Below are 16,733 nucleotides of genomic sequence, written 5' to 3'. Positions count from 1 at the left end.
AGTGTATAAAAAGTCCATTAGAAATAAACTTGAGGCTGCTGGGTATTGACCCAGGGCCCTCCTGAAGCTATGCTATGTCTCCATCTTTCTCTCCGTCTATGTCTATATTTCTTCCTACTATTTCTCAATTCTTCACTCCTCCCTTCAAGGGACCCATCAAAAGGTCAGGGCTGAAACCCAAGAGCCAGGTCAAAACCCAGTAATGTTCAGTCTTGCTAGAAGATAAAAGCTAAAAAATTGTTTTTTGTTTATATGAAGAGTTGTTGAGACAGGGTCTCATGTAGCCCAGGTTGGCCTCAAACCCCCTAAATAGCCTAGGCTGGCCTTGAATTCTTGCTTGTAATTCCTGAGTGCTGTGACTGCAGATATGAGCCGCCACACCTGACCTAAGACTTTTCTTTTTTTAGATAAGAGAAAATCTGGGACTCAGTAAAGCCATACTAGGGACACTTCATTTGTTTTTGACATGGGAGGGTCTTCCTATATTGCCCAGGCTGGCCTAGGACTCACAGTCCTCTTGGCCAGTCACCCAAAAGCTCAAGTTAACTAACAAGACTTTAAGAATTTTTAAAAATTCGCCAGGTGGTGGTGGTGCACGCATTTAATCCCAGCATTCGGGAGGCAGAGGCAGGTGGATCTCTGTGAGTTCAAGGCCAGCCTGGTCTACATAGTGAGTTCCAGGACAGGCAGGGCTAAACAGAGAAAGCCTGTCTTGAAAAACAAAAATAAAACAAAACAAAGAATTTTTTAAAATTCTATTTTATTTGTTTGTTTGGTGTTTGGTTGTATGTGAGAGGTCATGCATGTAGCAGTCCGAAGGCAACTTGCCGGAGTCAGTTCTTTTCTAACACTATGTGGATCCCAGGGACCAAACTCGGGTCCTCAGGCTTGGCAGCAGGCACTTTTAACCACTGAGCCATCTTACCCTAGCAAGACTTGAACAGGTCAGGTTTATGTTGATTACTGACATTCTGAGAGTAAACATGCCCCAGATTTATTTTCAGATGGTCTTAGAGTTTCTATTGCTGTGAAGAGACACTGTGACCGTGGCCACTCTTATAAAGGAAAACATTTCATTGGCTCCCGCAGTGATAGACTTCCTCCAATAAGGCCACACCCCCTAGGAGCGCCACTCCCTTTGGGGATCATTCTTATTCAAATCACCACTTGTTGCATTCCCTGACCCCCATAGGCTTATATCTATATCATAATGCAAAACGCATTTAGTCCAACTTCAAGTCCCCATAGTCTAGCACAGTATCAGCACTGTTTAAAAGTTCAAAGTCTCTTCTGAGACTCACTTAATCTCTTAACTGTAATTCCCTGTCAAATCAAAATAAAAAAGCAAATCACATACTTCCAACATATAATGGCACAGGATATACATTACCATTCCAAAAGGGAGGAAAGGGAAGGACATTGAGGAAATACTGGACAAAGGCAAGACTGAAAACCAGCTAGGCAAACTCCAAACTCTGCGTCTCCATGTCTGGTGTCAAAGCGCTCTTCAGACTCCAGCTCCTTTCAGCTTGGTTGACTGCAGCACACTTCTTCCTCTTGGGGCGGTTCCACTCTCATTAGCAGCTTTCCTCAGCAGTTACCTCATGGCTCTAGCATCTCCAACATCTTGGAGTCTCCAAGGCAATCCAGGCTTCAACTTCACAGCTTCACACAATGGCCTCTCTAAGCCTCCATTCAGGGCCACCCCTGACACATGCCTGGTCTCCTTAGTCATGGAGGGAGATTCCATAACCTGTTTCTTCCATCCTTAACTCTAAAGCCAGAGCCATGTGGCTGAAGCTGCCAGGTTCCGCTGCTTACTGGGGCTGGAACACGGCCCCCAGCCCCATTCAATTACATCTTCACCAGCTTGCTGTTCTCGATGGTTATCTTCACTGCCTAGGCTTGGCTGTACTAGAACTTGCTCTGTTAACCAGGCTAGTCTTTTTGTTTGTTTGTTTGTTTGTTTGTTTTTTCGAGACAAGGTTTCTCTGTATAGCTTTGTGCCTTTTCTAGAACTCACTCTGTAGCCCAGGCTGGCCTCGAACTCACATAAATCTGCCTGCCTCTGCCTTCTGAGTGGTGGGATTAACGGCATGCACCACCACTGCCTGGTGAGGCTAGTCTTGAACTCAAAGACCTGCTTGCCTCTGTCTCCTGAGTGCTAGGATAAAGGGCATGTGCCACTGTGACTGGACCTAAAAGCTGTTCTTTAATTCCTTTTCATAAGGTAGAAGTTCAGCAGGGTGGGGTCTTCCCTGAGGTCACCGCTCCCTTTATTCCATTTAACTTCGGGCTTTGCTTTAATCTGTTGACCTCCTGGAACACGGGACTTAGCTCCATTCCTTTTCCCGGGGCTCCATCCCCTTTCTTGAACTGTCCTTTTGTATTTTTCCTTGCTCAGCTTGCTCCTTTGCATTGTAAATCTCCATAAGAGTGAGCACTAATGACCACACAACAGAGTCTATACTGGGCTGTTCGAGAGTTCCTTTGCTAATGGAATTAATCCAAATCCCTTCACTTTAGCCTGTGGCAGACTCCTTGGACAAGGGCAAAAACCAGCCACATTCTTCACCAAAATATACAAGACCGACCTCTAGGCCACATACTAAAATTCTTCTCTGAAACCTTTTGGACCAAACCCTCAGCACCACTGCCTTCCCTGCTGCTACTAGGATGGCCCTGGAAGCCCCACTTCAAGCATTCAGCTGCTTTTCTCATTCCAAGTCCCCATGTTCACATTCCTCCAAACAAAAGCATGGCCAGGCCTATCACAACAATACTGTCCTTGGTACCAGCTTCTGCCTTAGGGTCTCTATTGCTATGAAGAGACACCATGACCACAGCAACTCTTATAAAGGAAAACATTCAATCGGGGCTGGCTTACAGTTCAGAGGTTTAGTCCGACGTCATCATGGCAGGAAGCACAGTGGCACGCAGGCAGACACGGTGCTGGAGAGGCAGCTGAGAGTTCCATATTCGGATCCACAGGCAGCAAGAATAGAGAGACACACCGGGCCTAGCTTGAGCACCTGAGACCTCAAAGCCCATCCCTAGTGATGCACTTCCTCCAACAAAGCCACACCCACTCCAACAAGGCCACACCTCCTACAGTGCCTCTCCCTCTGGACCAATGGGGGCACTTCTATTCAAACCACCACACAAACTAACCTGTTATTCCTCCCTTTCACAGGCTATTCTTTCCCGGCTGATCGAAATAATGAGCAAAGTGGAGCTGATAATGACGCGCTATGCCATTGACAGCACCTCTCCTGGGAAGAGAGGCTCCATCTCAGAGAGCCAGAGAAAGAAGAGAAAGGTGTTCTTAGAGAAGATAGCTGGGCACGTTAAGAGTATTGATATCAGAGAAAAGCTTCTCACCAAACTTCTGTCCTGGCTAGAAGAATGGAGTGAGTGTCTGGCTGGGTTCAGAGGGAAGGGAGAAAGTAAATAGAGGTGGAGAGGTTAAATCATGCAGAAAAGCCGAGGGACTCGCAGATGAAGGAGGCAAGATGGGCCGAGGAAGGGAGGCGAACTCAGGCCTTTTTAACCTGGATAATATTTTCTTAACTCGCTGATTTAACTGTGTGGGCTTCTATCCAGGTCTCTTCCTGTATAACTATTTAATAGAGAAAAGGCTCAGAATAGCACTAAGCACAGGTAATTCTATTCCCCAATGGAGCTGTGTCGTCGAGTTACCAAATATCACAAGCCTGTGTGGACGTAATTCCATAAGATGGTTTCCTTTCACTCTCTCCAAGATTTTGTGCTGTCGGAGGTGGCCGAGATTGATGTTGATGAATACCTCCACTGGATTGCGCAGATGGAGCTGCTGCCCGAGATGCTGAAGGAGATGGACGGCAGTATCAATACTCTCTGTCAGATCACCACATTGCTCTTAGAAGAAAAGAAGAGACAAAAGAAAAAGTTAGGTAAGCGTGCTTTACAATGCTTGGAAGCGGGGTTTGACCTATTACCAAAATACAGCTCTTTACTGGCAGCTGGAGAGATGGCTCAGTGGTTAAGAGCACTAGGTGCTCTTCTGGAGAATCTGGGTTCCATTCCCAGCACCCAGACGGCAGCTCTGGTTCCGGTGGAAACAGCCTTCTTTTGGCTTCCTCAGGCATTGCATGTACATGGCGCACAGACATCTATGTAGACAAAACCCTGGTACACATAAAATAAAAATTTAAATACAGCTTTATGGAGGTGTAACTTGCATTCCATAAAAGGTACATGTGTCAAGTGCACAATTGTCTCTGTCAGCTCCCAGTTGCTGTGCTGTGGGCAGCTTGCCACTGCTTGGTGGTGGCGCTGGAGGTTGAACTCGGAGCCTCCAGCTTGCTAGGCACTCCACCACTGGCCACACCCCCAGCCCATGGCAGTCTGATTTTATCCAGAAAGATCTGTGCTCATGTGTAGGCAGACTTTATTCCCATCCACAGCCCTCGACAACCATTAATCAATCTATTTTGTCCCAGTAAATTTATTTGGGCTATTTTATATAGACGATCAGATTATATGGGGGTTTTTGTTTTATTCTGTTGAGACAGAGTGTTGCTATGTAATTAAGGCTGGCCTGGAACTCGAGATTCTCCTGTTACCGCCTTCTGAATGCTGGGATTACAGATGTGAGCTCCTACACCTCGCTGCTTTGGGAGGTCTGTCCTGCCTGCCTTCTTCCAGTCAGCCTAATGCTTCCTCAGCAATGATGTAGGGCACACTGCTCTGTTGAGCTTTCTGTGTGGTTGTCAGATGTACTACATCTGGTTGATGTGTTCCAACTGGGGGATACTTGGATGTTCTCCACGTTTGGCTTTTCTGAATGCTGTTCTAAACATACATGTTCACGTTTCTGTGAGGGACGTGTTTCAGTTTGTGGGCATGTACAGTACTTGTAGACAAGTAGAATTGCTTGATCATATAGTAAACCTGGTTTTGGTTTTGGTTTTTTTTGGGGGGGGGGTCTGAGACAGGGTTTCCCTGTGTAGTTTTGGTGCCTGTCCTGGATCTCATGCTGTAGACCAGGCTGGCCTCAAACTCACAGAGATCTGCCTGACTCTGCCTCAGAGTGCTGGGATTAAAGGCATGCGCACCACCACCTGGTGTAAATCTGTTTTCTAAGTGGCTCACTGTTTTTCATTTCTGTCTGTAGTGTAGGAAAGCTCTAGCCTTTTTACATCCTCAACACTCATTATTCTTTTATTACCCAGGCTACCACTTGTGAAGAGGTATTTCCTGCATAATTACATTTCACATTCCTAATAGGTAATGAGACTAAATAATATGTGCTTTTCAGTCACTCTTACATCTGCTTTGGTGAAAATGTCTATTAAATACTTGTCCTTTTGCATGTTTTTACTCCTCATCTCCTCAGGTTTTTTTTTTTTTTTTTTTTTTTTTTTTTTTTTTTTTTGAGACAGTCTCCTATATTCTGAGCTGGCCTTGGACTTCCTATGTAGCCAAGGGTGACCTCGAACTCCTAATCCTACTGCCACTACCTCTCAAATCCTGGGACTGCAAATGAATGCCACCACATCCAGTTCATCTTTTATTTTCCTATAAACTTTTCATTTTTATTTTTTATGTGTATAGATGTTTTGCATACGTGTGTCTGTGTACCACATGCATGCCTGATGCCCATGGAGGCCAGAAGAGGGTGTCAGAGCCCCCCAGAACTGGAGTTACAAATGACTGTGAGCTCCATGTAGGTGCTGGGAATTGAAACTGGTATCTCTGCAAGAGCAGCCAGTGCTCTTAACTCTTTCCAGCCCCTTTTATTTTTTAACTGCATTTAAAACTGTACACAGAGGCCGGGCGGTGGTGGCACACGCCTTTAATCCCAGCACTCAGGAGGCAGAGGCAGGTGGATCTCTGTGAGTTTGAGGCCAGCCTGGGCTACAGAGGGAGTTCCAGGAAAGGTGCAAAGTTACACAGAGAAACCCTGTCTTGAACTCCCCCCCAAAAAAAAAATTGTACACAGAGAATTCCGAATGGGATTCCTATAGACCTGTGTTGGCTGTGCTTTCCGTTTATTTCCACTTATTAGACATGCAGGCAGAAAAAGTAAAGGAATAGCCGTAGCAGGCAGACAGAAGCAGCAGACCGACAAACAAAACAGCACATCGATTTACAACATCCAGCAGAGAAGAGTCGCCTTATTAAACCAAACCCAGGTGTGGTGGCCATGCCTTTAATCCCAGGCTGAGGCAAGTGGATCTGTGGGTCTGAGGCTACCCTGGTCTACACAGAAAGCTCCAGGCCAGCCAAGACTACACAGTGAGACCCCATCTCATCTCTCACTTACCCCACCAAAGGGGAAAGCAAACCGTGGAAGCATCATCCATTCAGGGCTTGCAACATCAAGCAGAAATCAACTAAGGCAGTTGGAATTTTCCTCTGTGTTCTCTCTCCATGTCTGAGTTTCCAGCTTGCCTCTCTACTGCAGGCATTTTTATACCACGGGATGAACATGGCCGTCTGTTGGAGACAATTCACCTTTAGCTGTTCTGAGGGGCAGGATATGTTTACCCTCAGGGTGTTTTGCTGTTGTTGGCTCTCCCTGTGACCAAGTCTGCGGCCCAGCCTGGCCTAGACAGGGAGTTTTGAAGGAGCTAAGGAAGTGCCTCACTGCTCCCAAGTCGGGCTAGTTGTTAGTCTTCAGCACCACGTGACCTCTCAGCACTCTCCCTTACAGCTTTATAGCCTGGGATGATCAAAGCAGAAACGTTCCTGCTGCTTTAATCCATCATATCATTTCTTGGTATCTTTTGGATATGCCCCTTTCAAAAGTTTGTTGTTGTTTTGTTTTGAGCTAGCATCTCAGCATGTCTCACCACATAGTCCAGGCTGCTCCAGATCTTGCTATGTAGCTTGGGCTGTCTTGAACTCGCCATCCTTCTGCCACAGGCTCCCAAATGCTGGAATCCTACACATGTGACACCACACCTGGCTATATAGAAGCTCTTTATCAGAAAAGGGGTTCGTAAATATTTTCTCCCAAGCTGTAGTTTTTCATCTTCGTCTGAAGACCCACAATATTTAATTTTGGTAAGCGCCAATTGACTTAGCAGGTTTCCTTTTGACAATCACGGCTTTAGTACTGTGCTAAGAACTTGTATCAAGCCAGGCACAGTGGTGCCTTTAGTTCCAACCACTTGGGAGGCAGAGGCAGGAGGATCATTTGAAAAGGATAATAAATGAGAGACTATCTATACTCCATTAGATAGACGGATAGGTGATTGACATGATGTGTGCATTCCACCAAATTTAAGGACCATTCATATCATGTTAATCATCTGAAATGACAGAGGCTTGTTTTCAGGTCTAGCATATGGCTGACCCTGGAGAAGGGTCCAGGTGTGCATTAAAAGTACATGGCTAAACTATCGATGGGTGGAACTGATTTACAATTTACAAACTTTCTGTGCATTTACTGATTTTCTGTGGCATTGTTCTACTTGTTATTGAGAATGGGATACTGGACTCTAAAATTTGATACATTTATTTATTCGTGTGTGTGTGTGTGTGTGTGCGCGCGCGCGCGCGTGCACACACATATGTATATACACACACATACACATATAATTATACGTGGAGGTCAGAGGGCAAGCTGTGGGAATCAGCCCTCCCTGTCCACTAGGAAGGTTCTGGGGAATTGAACTCAGGTAGTTGTTAGGAACTGCAGCATGCACCTCCTTGCTGGACACCATGTAGCCTAGATTGCCTTGGAACCCCTGATGTAGACCAAGCTGGCCTCGAACTCATGAAGATCCACCTGACTCTGGCTCCTGTGTCCTGGGATGAAAGGTGTGCGCCGCCGCCGCCGCCGCCGCCGCCGCCGCCGCCGCCACCACCACCACGCTACATCATCTATTTCCTGTTCACCCTTTAAGGTTTTCTTTCACACATTTGGGGCTCAATTGTTAGGTGCATGTGTGTTGGTGCCTTCAATAACTTCCTGACACTGTTTATCAGTACCCAATGTCCTTTACAGTCTCTAGAATCATATTTATTTTTATTGGAGGGAGGACTCATTATCTTTCTGAGGCTGTCTTTAAACTTGTGATCCTCCTGCCTCAACCCCCTGAGTAGCTAGGGTGTCAGCTTTGCAGCACTATCCCTAGCAGGTGCGTGGCTTGCTGTGGAGTACAAGGGGACATCTTGGGAGGATTAGTTCCACCATGTGGGCCCCAGGGACCAAACTCAGGCTGTCAGGCTCACTGTCAGGTGCTCTCGCCCACTGAGCCACACCATGTGACCCCTGACAGGCTTTTTAAAATTCATTAATTACACTGATTTATTACATCCATGATATTATGTTCTGATACTACTGTCCATTTGTGGGGCTTTCCCATCACATAAAACAGAGATTTTCGGGGCTGGAGAGATGGCTCAGAGGTTAAGAGCACTGGCTGCTCTTCCAGAGGTCCTGAGTTCAATTCCCAGCAACCACATGGTGGCTCACAACCATCTGTAATGAGATCTGGCTCCCTCTTCTGGCCCGCAGACAGAACACTCACTCTATACATAATAAATAAATCTTTTGAAAACAAAACAAAATGAAACAGAGATTCTGTACTTAGGAAATCATTACTCTAGTTTTCTTTCTTCTCCATCTTGAGATAACATCTAATCTTTCTGTCTCTATGAATTTGTATATTCTATATATTTCATGTAATACAATTCTATACTATTTGTCCTTTTTTTGAATGTAGAAACATTTTATGTACAATTACAGGAAAAATAATACACAGAAAGCTTGAACATAAACACAGGTTATAATTCAAAAGTCCAGGGTTATTTGAAACTGGAAAATATTTTCTCCATAGAAAATAGTAGAAATGATAACATTTCCTAATTAGCCCTTTTAAGCCAAATGATACCTGAATTATACATATAAATGTTGATTAGATTCTGGGATACAGAAGAAACCTATCTTCATCTGTTCAGAGAGTTATGTTTTACTTAAATTGTGTATGTGAGATTCCTATTCATCTTCCCCTTCACTGTTTGATTTATGGCAGACATTTTTCTATAGGCTAATCCATAATCTAAAAAGATTTTAGCCTCCCCTCCTGAAAGTACAGACAGCATTTTCTTTCATTAGCTTGATATAGTACAAATTCTTATCCTAATAGTGAAATGTTTCACTAAAGCTTGCCCAGTGATTGGGCAAAACCAAAACTTATTATAAGCCACAGTCATCCTAGGGTCCCCCCTGCTAGGCAGCCTCCCTGGATCTGTGGGTTGCAGTCTGATTGTCCTTTACTTTATATCTAGTATCCACTTATGAGTGAGTACATACCATGTTTGTCCTTCTGAGTCTGGGTTACCTCACTCAGGATTGTAGATGTAATTCTAAACGGTCTTATTAAATAAGAAATACAAAGCCAAATAAAGAGTTAAAAGTCCAGTTAAAACTCCTTTCTGTTTATTTAGCATATCCTTTAGAGTTCTGTTTGATCTTTCTATAACTACTTGGCCTGTAGGATTATGTGGTATACCTGTAATATGCTTTATATGGTAACAAGCAAAAAATTGTTTCATTTTAACAGAGACATATGATGGAGCATTGTCAGTTTTAATTTGTGCAGGTATACCCATGATGGCCATAACTTCTAGCAAATGAGTGATTACAGAATCAGTTTTTTCAGAACTCAAAGCAGTTGCCCATTGAAATCCTGAATAAGTATCAATGGTATGGTGTACATATTTCAATTTTCCAAATTCTGCAAAGTGAAACACATCCATCTGCCAGATTTTATTCCTCTGAATACATTTTGGGTTACATCCTGCTGGTAATGGCGTCTAATTGTAAAAGGAACAAGTAGGACATTTCCTTACAATTTCCTTGGCTTGTTGCCAGGTTATGGAAAAATCCCTTTTTAAACCTTTGCTATTGACATGATGTTTTTTATGAAATTGTGAGGCCTCCAGCACGTTTCCTATCAATAAATTATCAATCTCATCATTACCTTGTGCTAGAGGGCCTGGCAGACCCATATGGGATCAGATGTGAGTTATATATAAAGGATGACTCCTTTTCCTGATTATATCTTGAAACTGAATAAATAGTGAAGTTAATTCTGACTCATCAGGGATAAATTCTGTAGTCTCAATATGTAATACCACTCTTTCAGCATACTGAGAGTCAGTAACTATGTTGTGAGGTTCTGAAAAATCCATTAATATCAACAGAATGCCATAGAATTCAGATTTTGAACTGAATTATAAGGACTTTGAACCACTTTACTTAAATTTTCTGATTTGTAACCTGCCTTTCCTTGTTTGTTTGCATCTATATAAAATGTACGAGCTCCAGATATGGGTGTTTCCCATACAATTCGAGGCAAAATCAAATCAGCTCTCTTTATAAGATCAATTCTATTGCTTTTGGAATATTTGCTGTTAATCTCTCCCAAAAAATTACTGCAAGCTCTTTGCCAAGGTTCACTTAGTGCCCATAATTTTTCAATGTTTTCCTTAGTTAAAGGTACGACAATTTCTGCTGGGTCTATTCCTGCTAATTGACGAAGTCTCAGTTTTCCTTTTAAAATCAAGTCAGAGATTTTTTCCACATAAGTTTTTAATCTTTTATTTGGTTTATTTGGTAAAATATGTATTCCAATGTAATATCTTCCCTCTGTATTAAAATTACTGTAGGAGAATGCCTAGAGGGTAAAATAACCAAAATGCAATCCAGTTTTGGATCGATACAATCCACGTGTCCTTCCTACACTTTCTTTTCTACCAAGGCCAATTCTTTCTCAGCTTCAGGTGATAATTCTCTTGGACTATTTAAGTCCTTGTCACCTTCTAAGGTTTTGAACAAATTATTCAGTTTATCATTTTTTACCCCAAGAATTGTTTGTAGATGAGAAATATCTCCAAATAATCTTTGAGAGTCATTAAGAGTCTGTAGTCGATCTCTCTTAATTTGTACCTTTTGGGTTCTAAATTTTTGTAGCTCTATTTTATATTCTAAATAATTAATAGAATCTCCTCTTTGTATCTTTTCAGGAGCAATTTGTAATCCCCAGCAAGGCAAAATTTTCTTTACTTCTTCAAACATTCTTTCTAAAGTATCTGCATTTTAGTCAGCTAGTAAAATAGCATCCATATAATAATAAATTATAGATCTAGGAAAATTTTTACGTATCACTTCCAATGGCTGTTGCACAAAATATTGGCACAGGGTTGGGCTATTTAACATTCCCTGTGGGAGGACCCTCCATTGATATCTCTTAACCAGTTGAGAATTATTATAAGTAGGCACTGTGAAAGCCAATCTTTCTCTGTCTTTTTCTTGTAAAGGTATTGAAAAGAAATAGTCTTTTAAATATAAATATATATATATATTAAATATATAAATATATATATATTAAATATAAATAACTATAAGAGACCATCCTTTAGGTAATAGAGTAGGCAAAGGAATTCCAGATTGTAGACAGCCCATTGACTGAATTACTTTGTTAATTGCTCTAAGGTCTGTTACCATTCTCCATTTACCAGATTTCTTATTAATAACAAATACAGGAGAATTCCAAGGGCTGGTTGATTCTTCAATATGCTGAGTATTTAACTGCTCTTGTACCAGCTCTTCTAAAGCCTGGAGTTTCTCTGTTGTTAAAGGCCATTGCTGGACCCATACAGGCTTGTCTGTTAACCATTTTAAATGTAGAGCTGTTGGTGTCTTTCAAAGATCATCAGTTGTTGTGCCTTTTTCTTGTGCAATCTGGATGGCTGGTGACCACTCATTAGAATAATACCTTCTAATATTTCTCTCAGAAATATGTGCTAGTTTATGATTTGTTTCTGAGATTGGAGGGATGTTAATCTGAGTATTCCATTGTTGCAACAAGTCTCGACCCCACAGGTTCATAGTTATGTTAGCCACATGTGGTTTTAATTTTTCCTCTCTGTCCTTCTGGACCTATACATTCCAGCCATCTTACACTCTGTTTCACTACAGATAAAGTTCCAATTCCTAACAGCTGAATGCTTACCTCCTGAAGAGGCCAAGTTGGATGCCAAAATTCTGTTGCAATTATGGTCACGTCAGCTCCTGTGTCTACCAGACCAGACAACAAACCATCATTTATTCTTATTGTTAATTTTGGTCTTTGTTCATTTATAGAAGTTTGCCAAAAAATTTTCTTTATGGTTTCTCCTGAATTTTCTGTTCTCTCTGTCTCAACTGTTCCATCACCCCGAGCATCCTGGTTTATTCCAATAGGCATTTGGTTATTTAGTTGCTCTGAGTAGGGGTTTCTTCTACAACTGCAGCAAATCCAGTTTTATTTGCTGTGGGGGCCTGCCTGAGGCCCCTCTGGGAGTTTCCCAAAGACTGAGGCTAAGTATTACCATGTCTGTCCCATGTTGATCACATTTGTTGGTCCAATGTTTACCCTTACCATACCTTCTGCATACTCCAGAAGGAAGGGGCATTCTGTTGCCATTGTTCCTTGAAGAAACATTGTTTTTAGGAATGCCCTGTTTACAGTCCCTTTTCAAATGACCTTGCTTTCCACATCCAAAATATATGATAATTCCTCAAACCTCTTGAAATTGCTTCTCCTATCCACATATCATCATGGCCATGAGACTCAACATTAAACGTGTCTCTAATCCAGTCTTCTAAGGGTGCAGATCTTGCCTTTAACATCCTGATTATTCTCTTGCATGCTGCATTCACATTCTCAAAAGTCTAAGATTAGATTATTTTCTGGCTAGCTTCTGAATTTGGGACCATTCTATTTACTGCTGAAGTCACTCTTTGTAAGATATCCATGAAGGATTCTTTTGGGCTCTGTATAACTTTTGTGAATGACTCAGTTTTCTTTCCTGCTTCCTCAATTCTGTCCCATGCATTCATGGCTGCCATTTGACATAGAATTAGGGTTTGGTTATCATATAAACATTGTCTTTGTATTTCAGCATATTGGCCTTCTCCAAGAAGCTGATCCTGGGAGATTTCCACACCTCTAGCCCTCCACTGACTTTCTATGTTTTTAGCCTCATCTCTGAACCACATCCACCACTGCAGCTGTGCCCCGGGTTCCAGGACAGCATTTACCAGCTCTTTCCAGTCCCGAGGAACAATCCTATTACAAGTCGACCAGGAGTTTAACATTTGCTTTACAAATGGATAAGATAAGCCATAAAAATGGCCGTAAGATACTATTGCCTCCTTAAACCTTCTTAAATCTAATATTTCAATTGGATTCCAATTATTTTGTACATTCACTTGACCAGGTAGCTGCTGTACAGTTACCAGATAAATTATGTTTGATTGTTTGAAAACAGGTTTTCTTTCTGTAACCTTATAATCCAATCCTGAAGTAATTTCACCCTTAAATTCTTCTGTCTGAGTCTGAATTTCTCTATAATTCATTTTAACAGGTTTTTCTAAAGCTTTTATCCTGACACTTAAATTGACTATCTTTTTAAATAGTAAAATAAGGATAAGGAAAGTAATAGTGTGAATAATTGGTGTAATGTACATCCCACCAACATTAATCTTCTCATATAATTGTTCCATTTTCAGACTGCCTAAAGTTTTATCAAACAAAGACCAATTTTCTTCTATTTTACAGATAATACCCATTTTTTTTAATGTGGAAATTTTTTTCTCTTTTAAGTAGTTTTTTTTTCCTTTAAAATATCTGATATCTTAATTGACTTACCAAGTTTGTGTAGAACAGTAGAAATCCGAGGTAATTTCAAAACAGCTACCTAGTGTCCGAGATGGGAATCCAAAGAGAGAGAGAGAAAGAAAAAAAAAAGTGTAGCCATGAGTTCTGGCTAAAAGCTGAAATCCAGCCACGCGCTCCCACTTGAGCCGATTGGAGCCTAAGCTGTGGCTTCCTTAAGCTCGGACCACGTGAGTTGGTGATTCGGCCGCAAGCAACTCCACACAGCTGCAGCTCCAGTTGAGTGCAGCTCTGACGGCCTGCAGCTCCAGTTGAGTGCAGCTCTGACGGCCTGCAGCTCCAGTTGAGTGCAGCTCTGAAGGCCTGCAGCTCCAGTTGAGTGCAGCTCTGACGGCCTGCAGCTCCAGTTGAGTGCAGCTCTGACGGCCTGCAGCTCCAGTTGAGTGCAGCTCTGACAGCCTGCAGCTGGACCAGTGGTGCCTGCAGCCGGACCAGTGGCCCCGGCCGGCCGGGCCTAGGGCCTGCAAACTCTGGCTGAGTCAGGGCTGAGCTGGGCCGGGGGTGGGCTGGGCCTGTAACCACCAATGGTTTTTAATGAATTCTTGCCACATGGGCACCAAATGTAGATGTGATTCTAAGCAGTCTTATTAAATAAGAAACACAGAGCCAAATAAAGAGTTAAAAGCCCAGAGATGGAACAGCAGCCAAGAGCTAAGACTGCCTTATCTTACCACTCACTGCCGTCCTTCCCCTGAGAGAGACCTTCTTCCTGTGTCCCGTCTTTTTATTGCCTTTCTGTTCTGCCTTCTCATTGACTGTAAACCCAACCACATGACTTCCTCATCACTGCCTGTCTATACAGACCTCCAGGTCTCTATGGTTGGTACTGAGATTAAAGGTCACTGCTCAGCTGTGTTCTTGAACACACATAGATTTTTGCCTGCCATGTGATTGGATTAATGGCCTGTGCTACCACTACCAGACTTCTGCTAAATGACTTTCTCTTAGCTCTGATCCCCAGGCAACTTTATTGACATACAAATAAAATCACATTTCAGCACAAATAAAATATCACCATTCAGGATATTTTCTAGTTCCATCCATTTTTCTGCCATGACAGGCTTTTTATTTTTATTTTTCAATTTTATGTGTATGGGTGTTTTGCCTGTAAGTATATCTGTGTATCACTTGCATGTCTGGTGTCTCTGGAGGCCAGAAGAGGGCATCAAATGCCATGGAACTGGAGTTCCAGATGGCTGGATCTGGGTGCTGGGAATTGAACTGTGTCCTTTGGAAGAGCAGCCAGTGCTCTTAACACTCAGCCATCTCTCCAGATCCCTTACATTAAAAAAAACAACATTTATTTATTTATTTATTTATTTATTTATTTATTTATTTATTTATTTATTTATGGGGCACATGTGTGGTGGTCAGAGAGTAACTTGAGGGGGGTCGGTTCTCTCCTTCCGCAGTGTGAATCCCAGGGATTATACTCATTGTCAGGTTTCATGGCCTTATCTCACTAAGCCCTCTCCTCTCCTCCCACCCCACAACCCCCTGCTGTGTTAAAATCATTCACCTCCAACCTATTTAGGCCTTAGGATCTAAGGTATGCCATTTACAATTGAGTACTTTTTTTTGTAAACAAATCTAACAGCTCCTGATTTTTTTTTAGGGTTGTGGATGTGGATGACAGGGTGAAGAGGGGGCATATATGCACTTTTATTATTGTTGCTGTTTGTTTTGTCAATGTAGGAGCTAAGTCTGTAGAACAAGCTAGTCTTAAACTTGCAATCCTCCTGCCTCAACTTCTTGAGTGCTGAAATTACAGGTGTATGCCAGCATGCCTTGCTTTTGTACATTATATCACTTACAGCTGATGTCGTTCTTGATTTACTTGAATTTATGCCTGTTCTCTGTATATCTTATAGTGTTCTTTGTTCCACTATTCTTTTTTCTTTTTCTTTTTTTTTCCAGACAGGGTTTCTCTGTGTAGTTTTGGTGCCTGTCCTGGATCTGGCTCTGTAGACCATGCTGGCCTTGAACTCACAGAGATCCACCTGCCTCTCCTTCCCAAGTGCTGGGATTAAAGGCGCATGCCACCATATCTGACCTAACAATATAGTTTTATAATTATTTCTTTTCTTTTCTTTTTTCTTTTCTTTTTCTTTTTTCTTTCCTTTTCTTTCTTTCTTTCTTTTTTTTTTTTTTGTTGTTGTCTTTTTCGAGACAGGGTTTCTCTGTGTAGCTTTTTGCCATTCCTGGAATTTACTCTGTAGCCTAGACTAGCCTCAAACTCACAGAGATTAGCCTGCCTTGGCTTCCGGAGTGCTGGTATTAAAGGCGTGGGCCACCACCACCTGGCTATAATTATTTCTTTATCTTACTGGCTAGTGGATATTTATGGGGCCCAAACTCATGTGGCAAGAACTAAATATCAATATCTAAATCTAAATATCTAATATCAAAATCTAAATATCAAGAGGCTACTGGTTGGCCGGGTGGTAGTGGCACACATCTTTAATCCCAGCACTTGGGAGGCAGAGACAGGTGGATCTCTGTGAGTTCGATGCCAGCCTTGTCTACAGAGTGAGCTCCAGGAGAGCCAGGGCTACACAGAGAAACCTTGTCTCGAAAAGCCAAAAAAAAAAAAAAAAAAAAAAAAAAAAAGAAGGCTACTGGGAATACAATTGGGTCATGTGGGCAAAGTCTTACTGCCTTTTACTCTTTTTAAAATTTATTTACTTATTTTTATGTGCATGGGTGTTTGCCTGCATATATATTTGTGCTCCATGTGCATGCAGTGCCTGTGGAAGCCAGAAGAGGGCATCAGATCCCTTGGAACTGGAGTTTACAGAAGGTTAAAAGCGAGTGGAGGGAATCAAATTCTAGATCCTCTGGAAGATCAGGCAGTGCTCTACTGAGGCATCTTTCCAGCCCACCCCACCCCTGTCTGTCCTGGAACTCACTCTGTAGACCAGGCTGGCCTCAAACTCCGAGATCTACCTGCCTCTGCCCTCCCAAGTGCTGGGATTAAAGGAGTACATCCCTACCTGCCAGCCCTGGCTCATCGTC

At 42.4% G+C, this 16,733-nt stretch overlaps 1 protein-coding gene across 2 annotated transcripts in view; it reads left to right on the top strand.

Moving 5' to 3' along the window:
• Fam186a (family with sequence similarity 186 member A) overlaps positions 1 to 16,733 on the top strand; it is a 58,120-nt gene that overhangs the window by 14,924 nt on the left and 26,463 nt on the right. For both annotated transcript variants that reach the window (XM_076556758.1, XM_076556759.1), the window contains exons 2-3: positions 3,194 to 3,410; positions 3,762 to 3,932. In XM_076556758.1, coding sequence (XP_076412873.1) covers positions 3,194 to 3,410; positions 3,762 to 3,932 — 388 coding nt within the window. The remainder of the gene's footprint in view (positions 1 to 3,193; positions 3,411 to 3,761; positions 3,933 to 16,733) is intronic.

This window comes from Peromyscus maniculatus, chromosome 20, assembly GCF_049852395.1.
Source record: "Peromyscus maniculatus bairdii isolate BWxNUB_F1_BW_parent chromosome 20, HU_Pman_BW_mat_3.1, whole genome shotgun sequence".
NCBI lineage: Eukaryota > Metazoa > Chordata > Mammalia > Rodentia > Cricetidae > Peromyscus > Peromyscus maniculatus.
Note: the sequence above shows the minus strand (reverse complement) of the source record. Positions and strands in the feature narration are given on the sequence as shown.